The sequence below is a fragment of the Salvelinus alpinus genome, chromosome 2, assembly GCF_045679555.1.
Source record: "Salvelinus alpinus chromosome 2, SLU_Salpinus.1, whole genome shotgun sequence".
NCBI lineage: Eukaryota > Metazoa > Chordata > Actinopteri > Salmoniformes > Salmonidae > Salvelinus > Salvelinus alpinus.
The window spans coordinates 79,933,342-79,948,016 of record NC_092087.1 but is presented as its reverse complement, the minus strand read 5'-3'; the positions used below and the strand labels follow the sequence as shown (position 1 = coordinate 79,948,016).

The following is a 14,675-nucleotide window of genomic DNA, read 5'->3' as shown; positions in this document are numbered from 1 at the left end:
TTCTCTACTATATGTCTGTGTCCACATCCTGAATGATATTGCCAAAAGCATGTTTAGAATGTTCATTTTATCTGTTCATTTTGATACAAAAAGGATTGCAAACCAACAGGTCAAAAAGGTAGAGCACCTCAGGTGCATACATTAATGTAAATCCAAACAGAAGTTAGTATGTTAGTAACACACCCACAAACGATTTCCAACGGTACTTACTGGTCCTTACACAACAGCAGACTGTTACAGCTGCTGTTCTTGTGTAAGTAGAGTTGTTTTGTAGACATATTATCCTGGTCTCAAATCTGTGTTCTAACCAACTCCTTTATCAGAAACATGACAGGGGAATTGGATAAAGCACATGGACGGAACCAATATAAACATTGTTTAATAAGTACAAACGTTCCATCTGTCGTTGAGTAGTAACATGCCCTACAGTCATATCTGTCCTTGATATCGGACTATTGCTCCTCATCGGAAATACAAAGGCTGAAACATTATCTTTTAAACAGTACGTAATGAATTCATACGTCCAGCATTAACAGTGTAACCAAGGCATCATCCATAATGGTTTTGGAAATATAGTATGAACTGTGCTTTATCTCGAAACCCTATTCTGTAAAATCGAACTCTAGTCTGGCAAATCTATTATTGCTATTTTGTCATCTTTGATAGCTCCCTGATCTGATATAAGATCAGTCTTTTGACAGGAATTCTGGGTCGACTGACCTGCTCAAGCTGTCTTTAGGCCACTTCCTATTAGAAACATCTGCAATATAGATTCTATAGTATAGATTCTATACATTCAGCAGTGCAGTGGTGACCCCTAACCCTCCAACTCGTAAAAAACAAACATATACAAACCATCAAACAAAGAGAGGAAAAAAAAAAAAAAACTTAAACACTGAATGGCAACTTTATCAACTGTGGTAACAGAAAGAAATGTCTTTGCCAAAGACCTAGACTAAATTTGAGATTCTCAGAAGGTAACTCAATGTACTTTCTCTGTTCCTATATCTTGCCTACCTTATAAAACATTCTGCAAATGCATGACAGGGTATAGGCTAGCTAGTCTGTGCATTTCTCACATAATACTTTTTCAAGTTACCAGGTAGAAGACCTTTAAAATAATGTATATTTGTACATCAATAAACCAGCTTTTAACTGAAACATTGACCTGTAAAGTAGTACCCATAAAACTTCAGACCATCCTTAGCTTTTACAGCAGATGACAACACAGCACGAAGGAATAATACACATTCTCCAAAAGCTAAAGCTAGCCTAACTTACCATCTCCGACACTTTACACGTATAGCCTCTAAGCACATATGTGGCTTAGCTACGAATGAACATATCAGAGAGTTAGACATACAGAAAGGAATCATGACTAGGCAAAACTTACATGTGGTGGTGATATATTGAAAAAAGGCAGCAATGCTAACATCACCAATTATCGACCAACTTCACTCTTCTGCTACAGCTGGCACACCAAGAATCCAAGATGGAGTCCAATCAGAGAACTTGGGTACAAGAAGGACCGGGTGTGGGGTATGGGGGGGGGGGGTGTTAGTGGCATAGTAACAGGACTTGGGTTCAGAGGTCAAGGGATCAGCAGGAGGACATGCAGCGGGGTCAAGGAATCCTCACTTCTATTATTCATTAATAAAATAAAACTGTAGCATCGTGACGCGGCGGTTCTTCTCAACGGAGTCCATGCAGCAAATAAGTTGATAGATGGAGCAGCTTCCTGGTTCAGAGTTTGACTGAGGGGGGAGGATGTTCAGCTGGTAGTGTAGTGAGAGAGGGACACAGTTTAAAGCCCTACTGATGGGTAGTACAGTCTGGTGCAGGGGTGTGAAGGTGGAGGGGGGCAGGGGAGGCCCTCGTTTCATAGCAGGATCTTGACTCCCCCCGATGGTGACTGGGAGCCATGGGAGGAGACCCCCCGAGGAGGTGCAGGTCCAAACTCTAACCTCTTCACCAAACTGAAAGACAGAACGTCTACCATGATGAGTAACACGTAAATCAACTTAATTTGAATGTAGAACATCAGACAGAATGTTATGAGCAACAGGAACCAGAACAACAGATCCCACCCAGTTCATGTTCATTAGTTGTAGGATACTTAGTTGATTTCTCAGACCAGTAGAAGTCTAAATGGAGAGTAGAGTACTTTTTAGTCTAGATGTCTGGCTATCTTGAGTTGAATGCACTAGCTGTGGGTCGCTCTGGATGGGAGCATCTGCTAAATGTTGTGCCATGTACACTGAGTATACAAAACATTAACAACACCTGCTCTTTCCATGACAGACTGACCAGGTGAAAGCTATGATCCTTTTTGATGTCACTTGCTAAATCCACTTCAATCAGTGTAGATGAAGGGGGGAGATGGCTTTAAAAAATAATTATTTAACCTTTGAGACATGGATTGTGTATGTGTGCCATTCAGAAGTTGAATGGGCAAGACAAAAGATTTTTCAATTTTCACCTAAAATATCACACCCAAATCTAACTGCCTGTAGCTCAGGACCTGAAGCAAGGATATGCATATTCTTGATACCATTTGAAAGGAAACACTTTGAAGTTTGTGGAAATGTTAAATGAATGTAGGAGAATATAACATTAGATCTGGTAAAAGATAACGCAAAGAAAAAAACGTGTTTTTTTTGTAATTGCTACTGTAAATTGGACAGTGCAGTTAGCTTAAATTCATGTTAATCTTTCTGCCAATATCAGATATGTCTATGTCCTGGGAAATGTTCTTGTTACTTACAACCTCATGCTAATCACATTAGCCAATGTTAGCTCAACCGTCCCACAGGGGACCCACCGATCCTGTAGAGGTGTTTAAGTGCCTTTGAACGGGGTATGGTAGTAAAAGCCAGGCTCACCGGTTTGTGTTAAGAACTGCAATGCTGCTGGGTTTTTCACATTCAACAGTTTCCTGTGTGTATCAATAATGGTCAACCACCAAAAGAACATCCGTGCAACTTGACACAACTGTGGGAAGCATTGGAATCAACATGGGCCAGCATCCCTGTGGAACGCTTTCAACACCTTGTAGAGTCCATGCCCCAACGAATTGAGGCTGTTCTGAGGGCGGGGGGTGCAGAAGGTGTTCCTAATGTTTGGTATACTCAGTGTATATTATGCATTTAATTTGTTGTGTTTTGATTTCTGCTTGGACCCCCAGGAAGTGTCCACTGCCTCGGCAGCAGCTAATTGGGAATCCTAATAAATACTACTACTAAGTAAGCTGAATCTAGATACACACAACGAGACAGAAATATATATGAAATATATGATTTTCTCATTGTGACCCATTTACCTGTCGTAGTGTGGAGGGCTCATGCTGCAGGCCTGGATCTCTGTGCCTCCCTCTATAGCAGAGGGGGTACCGGGACACGACGGAAGAGCCGATCTTTTCGGCGACGTGTCGTATACGAAGTCTCGACAAGACGCCAACTTGGACTCCAGGTTCTAGAGCATCCAAGAGGGGAAAGAAGTTGAATTACAGTCTCTGAGATCATCATAGACACAGAAATGGAGATGCGTTAAAAATGAAAATTCCAAACAAATACCAAGATATCGTTTTTGTATGGAGTTTTCCTTTAAGTCAATAAATTAGAGTTCTATTTTATTCTATACATCATTGACGGTTCATGGTGATGTTATGAGGGTGGTATTAAATGCATAGTTCCTACTAAGACAATGTTTCTTACCCCGACTTTTCTTAGGAGCTCCCCGACGATGTTGAGTGCAGATATGCGAGCTGACGTAGTCAGGGGAGTTCCTGTTAGGTTATCCCCTAAACACAAACACATTACATTTAGCACATATCACAACATCAAACTACAGCTACAAAGGCACATAGTTTCTAAAGCCAGAGACATCGCAAGACTTTCCTGGAACGCTTGCAAAACAGACCAGGCCAGGGTTTGGTGGAAAATTCTTCTTTAGTTGTACATTTTCTCAGTCTAAATGCACAACCATGATTCAAGCCAGTTTCTTAAGTGATTGAACATGTTATTATTCCAACCTCCTGAAAGTGACATGTTTTCATTTTCGTCAAAAACAACTTTATATCGAAGGATTGCCATTGATTTGACGGCCTGCTCACGCGCCGTTAAACCCGAGGACGTGTTTCTACGCACAAGCTGAGCTAGCCAACGTTGCCATGACATCGCCTACAAGTGTGATTGGGGATTTCTATTAGAAAAGCATTTTTTGCCTATCCATCTTCATACTGTGCTGTCTAACTAGCATTCCACCATCATTAAATTATATATATTTTAAAATTAGGATAAAGTCATGTGTCATTATTACAGTTTAACCCACAACACAGCTACCATTGGTCTCACCCACCTCGACGAATACTTGAGGCTGGGGTTGCTGGGAATGTACCAAGTGGTTTGGAGGGGGTGGTCGTTATGGTGGAGCGTGATGATGATTCGGTCCTGTCTTTCTCTTTAGAGAGGCTACTGGGGGGGCGTCGCTCCTGGACCTGCTGTACAGCTAGCTCCTGTCGTAAATCTGCCCAACACAGAGAGAGAAGAGACAACAGATCAGATCTCAATACTGAGGACATTTGTGACATTGATACTGCAGTACAAATATAGAAAAAGTCAATACAAGTAATCACCAATACGCAATGGAAGTCCCACCTACTTTCTGGATCAAGTTTTTGAATGGGCTTCAAGCTTATATATCAAATTCATGAAAACGTGATCATTTAAGATACTGTACATGTAAAATTATATTCATATTTGTGGATTAATTTACTTTTAACTGATGCCTTTCACGAAGGTTTTTGATTGCGTTTTCCCCCCGTAATCAAAAACCTTCATAAAAGGCACTGGGTAAAGGTAAATTAATCTACAAATACAATTACAGTATATATCTTAAGATGACCCCGTTTTCATGAATATGATGATATATAAGCTTGAAGACCATTAAAAAACAGTACGGGACTTGAACCAGGAAGTAGGCAGGACTTTTATAGCTGTAAATTCTACACATAATGCCAAACTCATAATCTCACATTCGCTCTGCTTACTTTTAGGAATACAATGGGCAAGGCTGGATCATCCTGATATTACAATGTCAGTTAGTCAACTATCAAATTGCACATATTTTTGAAACTGGTAACTAAATCTGGCAAAATCAGCAGTTTTGATTAGAACATGAAATGAAAACCTTTTTGAGTTTCTTGTTCCACTGACTCACCTCTGGCTTCTCTCTCACACTCTCACACACACACACAGAGAGAGAAACACACTGACCCCATCCCCCCCTTACACACACAAACCTCTGGCCTCATCCTTTAGTCTCTGGACAGACTCCAGAAGGTTTTCCTTTTCGTCCAGCTCACTCTCCAGGAAGGCATTCCTCTCGATCACGTGGTTCATCCTCTGCTCAAAGTCCTCCAGGGACATGATGGTCGCCCTGTGGGACAGGACATTGGTCTGTCAGTTACTATGGTTACGTCTTAAATTACATCCTATCCTCCAGGGTGAGTGGAAGGACAGACATGGTTGAATCTGTATGTAGGCCTATGAAGTTTGTGACAAAATGGGTACACATTGGCAAGACACACACCAATCTCATTAGGGTGATTGGATAAAGAAGTGTCAGACAGACACTTCAGAGTTACAATACAATGACAACCCAGCAGAGACAGGCTTTTTTACATAGTTATTGAAAGTCCCTCATCAACATAACAACAGTCAGTGTCATTACGCCACAATAATAACAACCAAGTCGAGGTCAAAGTGTCCAGACTGACCTCTTGGCCCTCTCCAGGTCGTCGTTGGACTGCTCCAGCTCTCTGATGTACTTCTGGAGTTGGTCCTTGACCGCTGTGGTCTCTTCCAGGTCTCCCTCCAACAATGAGATCTGCCTAAACGCTTCAGAGTGCTGCGCCCCGTACTTCTCCTGCAAAAACACAGAACACTTATTTTTGATGCATGTCTGCTGCTCATTTGTGGTCTTAGATGATGTTCTCCCTTCACTTCTTCACAGGCTTGTCCTTGACTGTCCCCCAGGCCCCAGAAATGAAGGCACAATCAAGTATTCAATGACTAACCTTCCCTCTGGACTCAGCAGTATAAATAGTTGCTCAGAAGTCAGCTGCTCCGTGGTAATGAACACACAGGGCCTCTGGTGATGGTGGCTATGATTTAGTGATGCTAGAGTGACTGTGTGTACTACTAGACAACTCAAGACACAGAAGGCGCTTTGAAGTCTACTAAAACATACAGAATATGGAGCCCAACCTTTACGTGATGGGATGCAGAGTATACGAGATAATATGACATGGTGATGCAAAACTACAGAATATGAGTAGTGTTGGCCTTGACAATACAGGTGTTCTAGGTTCTAACCTGGATGTTCTCCAGTTCCATGCGTAGCCGGTTGTTGTTGGACAGTAGTTCTCTGTTCCGTGCTTCACACTGCTTCAGCTCAGTCTCCAGCTCCGCCTCATAGTCCCTACTCATTTGCTGGAACTCCTGCAACTCCTCCTGTGCCTCCTCAGCCCTGGACACAAACACACGTCAAAAACACATCTAACTTTCATAGCTAAACTATGTAGAAGGAAATCGCCACTGAATTCTGATCTAGGATTAGATTCAATTTTTTCTCTGTTACAGGGTGAAGTTAGGATGGTCATGGCTAGAAGGGATCCAGCTTTTGTCAAATTAACATCAGATTTGACTTTTCATAGCAGGTTAGGAGAAATTACTTAAAGTTAGGAAAAGGTTTAGGGTTAGCTAAACACATACAAAAAATACACTTTTGACGTTAATTTGACAAAAACTGGATCCCTTCTAGCCATGACCGTTTAGGATTGATATATGGTAAACTTCCTAGATATACACTTACGGACAACTTCAGAGATACAGATTCGGATTGTTTCACCTCTATCCATTATCCACACATCTAGGCCAACCAGTTCGGCTGCTAGCTACCAACCATTGGTAGAATTCCTTACCTTTGCTGGTGTTTGTCTGACTGCTCCTTCCAGAAACTCAGCTCTTCTTCTATGGACCCACATTTGGGCGTCTTGGGCTCCCCCATGTCTAACGTTACAGCTGACTCTATGGTTTCACAAAACCTAGTAAAACATCTAAAGTAAAGAAGGAACATGGCACTGGTCATGTTGAGGCAGGCTCTTGTTTGTCTAGCTAGTTAGCTATGGAGATCAATTAACCATGCAATGGAATGCATGATGCTTGCATGCATGTTGACACTTAACAGTTAGCCCAGTAGGGTTAGCTAGGTAACGTTAGACACTTGATAGCTAACTGTATGTTTTTTTACAGCCCGTTGGAATGTCCAGTTTGATCAGATAACTATGCAGTTACTTTAGCTAGCCTATTCAATAAATACATTAAGATGTTGGCTAACTAGCTAGTTTAGCGACATCACAACCGTTACGTGAATAACATATAAACTGTTGTGCGATACACCATAGTGAAGATCTCCGACTTTCAGAGATTAAAATATACGGCAGAATGCTTACCTGAACGCTGATAGCTAAGAAATATAATATTACCTACCTAGCTAACAGTAGATCAATAACATAGATAGCAAAAAGCTATCAGGAAATAAACTGCCCTTCTACCCAAATCCAAACGATTACATCCTCCGCGTTAACAACACGCCATTGGTGGATTGAGAGGATGACGCATTTCATAGGCATTTCAACCAATCAAGTTATATTTCCTGGAAGTCTGAGTGTAGACAACGGGGTTCAATTTATTAGTCATTTGGTGCACCGTTACAAGTTCTAAGAAATTAAAAACGAGTTATGTCATAAATAAACAATGTGGACACAAACAAAGGTTTCGATTTGCTAAACCAATTTCCCACTAGAAAAATGGGAACATTACACGATTTGAAATTGACGGACGTTCCAGAATAGAGAGAACGTGTGCATTGCCTTCGTTAGCAAATAATTTATTCCATTACAGGTTATTTAGTAGTTATTTTACATTAAAATGGCTACAAATTTGATCAGCATACTGTTGTAATTACGTTAAGTTTCGTTTTGAGGAATTTGATAACCAGCTAGCAAGGATATAACGATAAGCTCAGCGGCAAGGACACTTTAAACTAGTTGGGTGCTTTGTGTGCAATTGCGACAGTGGTGGAATCGTTTATGGCAAATGTATGTTCAAAAAAACGTCTGGTTGCTAGGTAGACGGATAACGCAAAACAATACTACGGAGGGATATGATGAGAAGAAAGGAAGTAAAGTAGCTAGCTAGCTCGCCAGTCAGGTAAGAAATAACCAGTCATCTAGATAAATACTCCATTCAAATACGTTGACTGTTAGTTGATATAGCATGATGTTAGCCCTTGTACCTACTACTAAGCAGTATGTAGCAGGTGCTGTCTCAACAAACAATCGTCAGTTAGCATTAGCTGGCTAAGTTACCTAACCAACCTAGGCTAGCTAACTTTAACGGTACTCTTATGGGAGAGAATTCCTGTCATTTGTCGAGGTAATGTTATGAGGAATTGCCACAGTGGTTTTAGAGGAATCTCTGTCGTTTGGGTTGTGCCGCAAAATTGTTTCGTTTTTGTAACTACTTTCAAGCGAATCCATGTAGCTAACTCACTCTGGTTAGCTGCTAACCAAAGGTAGGTACGCTCCTCGTTTCACCACTAAAATTAACCAGTTAATTATATGATGGCAGTTGGTCATGAACATAGCAAACGGGAATACGCATTTAGTTTAATGGCACGTGTATAGCTAAAAAGTAAATCCATACTAGCATGTCACAACTGCATAGGCATCTCAACTCCACGATTTAAAACGTTGAGTTTAATCAGCTAAACTCTGCAGTTAACAATTTGCTTAGTGCTCTATGCAGACATTTTCCACACGTGCTCCCAAGCACACAAATAAACATATTTGAGGTATTCAAGCGGCAATCCGCAGTTGAAACGATAACTAAGCAGCATTCCCGCCACTGTTTCGGTAAAAGGTTGAGGGATTGGGCTGTGGGAAATGTAACCACACTTAAATTCACAGACCGACCATCATGATATAAAAGTACAGTTTTAACCATGTTTGAGGCTTTGTTTACAAACATGGGGAAAACAAGTTTATATTTTGAATTCTGACAGATTATGACAGTTAAACTAAGCTCATGGGGCAGTTTAAGTTCTACTCTTCAGGAATCAATGGGTTTATCATTTATTTATAAGTCCCAACATTTTGTAGGAATTGCAGATTGCCCTTCCATTGATAAGAATTGCCAGCAAAAATACAGGGTTTATTGTAATTGAATACATCTAGAAGATTTTTAAGATGGCCTAGAGTGGGCATATATGAAGGTGGCAGGTAGCCTAGTGGTTAAGAGTTTTGGGACAGTTTCGGAAAGGTTGCTGGTTCGAATCCCCGAGCCGACTTGGTGAAAAATCTGAGCATTTTAATGCTGATTGCTCCTATAAGCTGCTCTAGATAAGTGTCTGCTAAATGACTAAAATAATAAATATATGAATCCTAGCTAGTTTTGAAGCTCATCTCCTGAAGAAACTACCTTTTCCTTTCTGTGCCACCACATGTTTGCATACTACAATCTCCTGGGTGGCGCAGTGGTCTAGGGCACTGCATCGCAGTGCTAGCTGCGCCACCAGAGTCTCTGGGTTCGCGCCCAGGCTGGGCTGGGTTCGCGCCCAGGCTCTGTCGCAGCCGGGAGATCCGTAGGGCGACGCACAATTGGCATAGCGTCGTCCGGGTTAGGGAGGGTTTGGCCGGTAGGGAGGGTTTGGCCGGTAGGGATATGCTTGTCTCAGTATGTAAAACAAATATATAATAAAATGTATGCACTCTACTGTAAGTCGCTCTGGATAAGAGCGTCTGCTCTTGGCCGGTAGGGATATCCTTGTCTCAGTATGTAAAAAAAAATATATATAATAAAATGTATGCACTCTACTGTAAGTCGCTCTGGATAAGAGCGTCTGCTAAATGACTAAAATGTAAATGTACTGCGGCTGCGGGACAGCGAAGAAATCATTTCAACAATTATTACCTGGATTCTGTTTTTTAGGGGCACTGTGCTCCCAAGTTATAATTCCAGGCAGCATAGCTAAATATTTAGGAGCATATGCCCCCAAAATGGTAGCTCTGTAGAGCCCTGTGGGGGTAGGTTTAAATATTCTATGGTGGTCGCTAGCTAGATAACATTAGCTACCCTATTGCAGCTAGTGGAAACTTATGAAGACCAACTTGGAAACATTTAAAACAAAGGGCTTCCTATTTTCTCTATCTTAGGGAAGCATGAGAAGGAAGCGAGATGGTGAAAGGCTTTGCTAGGTTGTATGATGGAAGGACTGGGAAAGGAGAGATCCATATGCAGTTCTAGGCCCTTCCCATGGCTCAGTCATCCCGAGAAAGAGGCCTCATCCCGGCTCTGGAAACTCACAGACTGCTTCTCCACCTCCGAGCAGCAAAACACCCCAAGTTACAACACAGACAAACAAGTATGTAACATCTCAGCCCAAGAGAACATTACATTCTGCTTCAATTAAGTATTGACATATTGTAGCCGGAGACCGATGATAGTTTACGTTCTATGATGGGTATGAAATACAAAACCCCCATCAGTCAATAAATTGACTGAATTGTCACTAACGATACATTGAATGTAGGGTTAATTACATTTATGCGTAGCATTTTTTTTTTTTTTGCCTTAATTCTTGCGGATCAGCATTTCGAAAACCTTCCGGTGAAATTGCAGAGCGCCAAATTCAAATTCAATTACTATAAATATTAAACTTTCATGAAATCACAAGTGCAATACATCAAAATAAAACTTAACTTGTTGTTAATCTAGCCGCCGTGTCAGATTTCAAAAAGGCTTTACGGCGGAAGCAAACCATGCGATTATCTGAGGACAGCGCCCAGCACACACATGCATAACAAATCCTTTTCAACCAGGGAGTTGCGACACAAAAGTCAGAAATAGCGATATAATATATGCCTTACCTTTGAAGATCTTCTTCTGTTGGCACTCCAAAAGGTCCCAGTTACATTACAAATGGTCCTTTTGTTCGATAAAGTCCTTTTTTATATCCATAAAAACTCAGTTTAGCTGGCGCGCTTCAGTCAATAGTCCACTCGGTTTCCCTCCTTCAAAATGCATACAAAATGAATCCCAAACGTTGCCAATAAACTTATCCAAACAAGTCAATCAATGTTTTTTAATCAAACCTTAGGTACCCTAATACGCAAATAAACGATAACATTTAAGATGGAGAATCGTATTGTCTTTACCGGAGAAAAATACCAAAGAACGCGCTCTCATTCATGCGCTTGGAAACACTACAGCCAAAATCGGAGCACCTAGAACAACAACAATTTCTGTCTCGTAAAAAAAAAAAAATAATAACAGCCTGAAACTCTTTCTAAAGACTGTTGACATCTAGTGGAAGCCCTAGGAACTGCAATCGGGCATGATTTTGCCCTATTATAAAAGTGCCAGCCACTGACATCAGTGGTAGGATGAATTATTTATTTTCTGGGATGGTTTGTCCTCTGAGTTTTGCCTGCCATTTCAGTTCTGTTTTACTCACAGACATCATTTTAACAGTTTTAGAAACTTTAGATTGTTTTCTATCCAAATCTACCTATATGCATATCCTAGCTTCTGGGCCTGAGTAGCAGTCAGTTTACTTTGGGCACGCTTTTCATCCTGACGTCAAAATACCGCCCCCTATCCCAAAGAAGGTAAAGCTACTACTACTTTAAATGGTGTAGCTATCAATTGTCCCATTAACAATCGCCCACATAAGCACACTTATTTAATAAGTCCCTATCAGGGAATGAACGATATCAGCTAAATGTCCACGATAAGTGGTCGGTGTCAATTTGTATAGCAGGTAGAACGTCACATTGACACAGCGCTGAAGGCAAAGCAACGCCACGTGTGTAGTAGAGCTGAGGTGTAAGTTGTACAAAGATGGGTCAGGGTAAACTAGAATACATTTCCCCATCAAATCAAAGTTTATTGGTCACGTGAGCACTGTTCAGTGAAATGCTTACTAACTCTCCTCAACAATGCAGTACAATATCAATCAGGAATCAAATGCCAAATAAAAAAGTAAAAAAATAAGTAGTAAGCATGAAATGATAATGCTGAGAAATAACCTTTTTGTTTGTTTAACTTCTTTTCCCAGAACGATTACATGGACAACAGAAAGCCAGTATTGGCGCTGAAAGATCTGCCTCCTCCTCCGCATCATACCGCTGCCTCCCAGCCCTTCCCCCTCACTCCCCTCCCTCTGCCCCCTCCCTGTCTGCCCCCTCTTCTGCAAGACTCCCTCCAACAACTACCACAACAGGGGGGTAGTCCCAAAGTAAGCGTGTGCACTCACTGTGAGCACTGCAGCACAGACCCATTAGGTCGGGGTGGTTATGGGGTTGTTAGTGGTGGAGGTGGCGCTAGTATTAGTAGTGGTGTCGGTGTCAGCAGTGGTGTCCCACTCTACCTCCCTCCAAGTTCTCAGGAAGCCTCTTTCAGCAGGCTAGGACCCAGTCAAATAACGCCAACCACCCTCAACTCACATCCGCACTTCCCCAGCCTTGGTGGTGGTGGAGGGGATGCTAGAGCCACGCTACTCCCCTCTGGGAGCTACAAGCTCCACATCCCCTCTGTAGACACCACGTCCCAGCCCCTATCCTTTCAGTCTCACTCCCACCTACCATGCTCCTGCTGTACAGGAGGCCTTCTCAGACCTCTCCACTCTTACCCCTCCATCCCTTTACCCTACAACGAGTCTAAATTCATTACCACCTCCGCCCCCCACCATAGGACTTGTAACCCGGGTACTCCCGCTGGGTATTACCCCTGTGGTGGTGATTACAACCCTGCCACTCTGGGGGTCCAGAGATCATTGGCAGCACACAGTGACCCCCACATACCCACCTCGGGACATATCTGTTCTTCTAATGCTATGCACTTCAATCTTGAACGCACAGTTTGTCGCACGGGGGCGCACTTCTGCCGGGATTGTTTGACGAAGGTTGGTGGAATTCTCTTTGTTCACTGTGGTGGTGGCACTCGTATTGGGTGTCACTTGTATACAGGAACGGGCAGTACTTCGTTCAGTTACATGCATACAAGTTACAATTTGTGTAATTTGCCCATCGTTTAGAAATGACTCTTTGCCCGTCCCTGACTGTACAATATTAGAACATTTGAAGATATGAGTTGTTTTGTCTGACTACAGAATGATAACTTGTTCTTTCCACGTGTTCAGCCTGCAGACAAGTTGTGGCCTAACATTCCTCTGCCCCCGGCCCAGTCGGCCTCAGTGCCCATCCCCGTGTGTAACGGCTGTGGGACCTCCTCCGACGGCCTGCTACTGCTGGGTTCCAGCCTGGGCAAATCTGCAACAAAGTATGGTATGTATCACTGTAATGATGTGAGTCGTGTTCAGAAGTGCACACTGTACCAACATTTTTCTCAAAAACAATTCTCACTAGAGACATGCAGGACAGTAGTACCTCCCAGTTTCGCTCAATTTCTGAACACATTTGGTGTCGTCTCGTTGCCCCCCCCCAGGTTCTCCAGAAGGTCCTGAGAACATCCCTCCGGTGGGTGTTTTCTGGGACATAGAGAACTGCTGCGTTCCCAGCGGTCGCTCTGCTGCAGCTGTGGTCCAGCGCCTCCGCAGCCACTTCTTCCAGGGCCACAGAGAGGCAGAGTTCATCTGCGTCTGTGACATCAGCAAGGAGAACAAGGCCGTCATCCAGGAGCTCAACAACTGCCAGGTAACCAGTGTGTGATCTGATTCCCTCAGCTGGTAAAGTGTTCCGCTGTATTCTTCAGTCTCTGACTCTACCTAAATGAGCAATGTCTGATAGTCTTCTGGTTACATTTTTTTCCAGGTGACGGTAGCGCACATTAACGCTACCGCCAAGAACGCTGCGGACGACAAGCTTCGTCAGAGCCTGCGGCGCTTTGCAGAAACACACACTGCCCCTGCTACTGTGGTGCTAGTCTCCTGTGCGTGTGCTCATTTTACATTATGATTGTTAAAACTGTTTTTCTTTCATTTCGTTCGTCCACTCCATACCTATGTAGTTAACCCCGGTTCCGAATCCGTTTCGCAGCCGACGTGAACTTTGCCAGCGAGCTGAGCGACCTCCGGCATCGCCATGGTTTCCAGGTGATCCTGGTCCATAAGAGCGGTCAGACGTCGGACGCCCTGCTGCAGCACGCCCACCGCCACGTGGCCTTTGAAGAGATGGTAGCCGACCTGCCGCCCAGACAGGCTGTAAAATCACAGGTAGGCTTCAGAGATGCTTGACTGATATATGTAATCCATATTGCAGAATGTCAGAAGTTCACTTTTTAATAAATGTACAGTACTCTGACTGGTTGCTCAGAGACAATATCTGCCCTTTAGGCATTACTTCTGGGCAATCTCAAGTCTGCCCTTTACTCTTCCAATGGTTCTAGACCTCTTTACATTTTACTTTTGAGTCATTTAGCAGATGCTCTTATCCAGAGCGACTTACATTTTCATATTTGTCCGTACTGGTCACTCTGTGGGAATCGAACCCACAACCCTGGCCTTGCAAGTGCCATGCTCTACCAACTGAGCCACACGGGTCCTGTGTCTTCCCTCTCGTTCTACAGTGTGATCTTCAGTAGTGTAATGCTTAT

At 42.8% G+C, this 14,675-nt stretch overlaps 2 protein-coding genes across 11 annotated transcripts in view; one reads left to right on the top strand and one right to left on the bottom strand.

Annotated features, from left to right (window-relative positions):
* Nucleotides 1-48: 48 nt before the first annotated feature.
* On the bottom strand, nucleotides 49-8,049 carry LOC139544566 (nuclear distribution protein nudE homolog 1-like). 3 transcript variants are annotated; one of them, XM_071351868.1, is made up of 9 exons: nucleotides 8,029-8,049; nucleotides 6,983-7,117; nucleotides 6,375-6,528; nucleotides 5,777-5,925; nucleotides 5,300-5,436; nucleotides 4,357-4,524; nucleotides 3,714-3,799; nucleotides 3,320-3,471; nucleotides 49-1,976 (listed from the first exon to the last, which is right to left on the bottom strand). In XM_071351868.1, the coding sequence occupies exons 2-9, from the start codon at nucleotides 7,066-7,068 to the stop codon at nucleotides 1,880-1,882; spliced, it is 1,029 nt and encodes a 342-aa protein (XP_071207969.1). In that variant the 5' UTR covers nucleotides 7,069-7,117; nucleotides 8,029-8,049; the 3' UTR covers nucleotides 49-1,879. The 3 variants fall into 3 exon arrangements, with proteins under 3 accessions (XP_071207969.1, XP_071207960.1, XP_071207950.1); XM_071351859.1 differs by lacking the exon at nucleotides 8,029-8,049 and adding an exon at nucleotides 7,514-7,730; XM_071351849.1 differs by lacking the exon at nucleotides 8,029-8,049 and adding an exon at nucleotides 7,551-7,730.
* Nucleotides 8,006-14,675, top strand: part of LOC139544525 (meiosis regulator and mRNA stability factor 1) — a 23,442-nt gene continuing 16,772 nt past the window's right edge. For 4 of the 8 annotated variants that reach the window (XM_071351764.1, XM_071351745.1, XM_071351725.1 and 1 more), the window contains exons 1-7: nucleotides 8,006-8,273; nucleotides 10,277-10,485; nucleotides 12,181-13,026; nucleotides 13,264-13,408; nucleotides 13,569-13,777; nucleotides 13,895-14,012; nucleotides 14,120-14,295. In XM_071351764.1, coding sequence (XP_071207865.1) covers nucleotides 10,324-10,485; nucleotides 12,181-13,026; nucleotides 13,264-13,408; nucleotides 13,569-13,777; nucleotides 13,895-14,012; nucleotides 14,120-14,295 — 1,656 coding nt within the window. In that variant the 5' untranslated portion in view covers nucleotides 8,006-8,273; nucleotides 10,277-10,323. The remainder of the gene's footprint in view (nucleotides 8,274-10,276; nucleotides 10,486-12,180; nucleotides 13,027-13,263; nucleotides 13,409-13,568; nucleotides 13,778-13,894; nucleotides 14,013-14,119; nucleotides 14,296-14,675) is intronic. The other 4 variants (XM_071351783.1, XM_071351774.1, XM_071351734.1 and 1 more) reach the window with 4 other exon arrangements.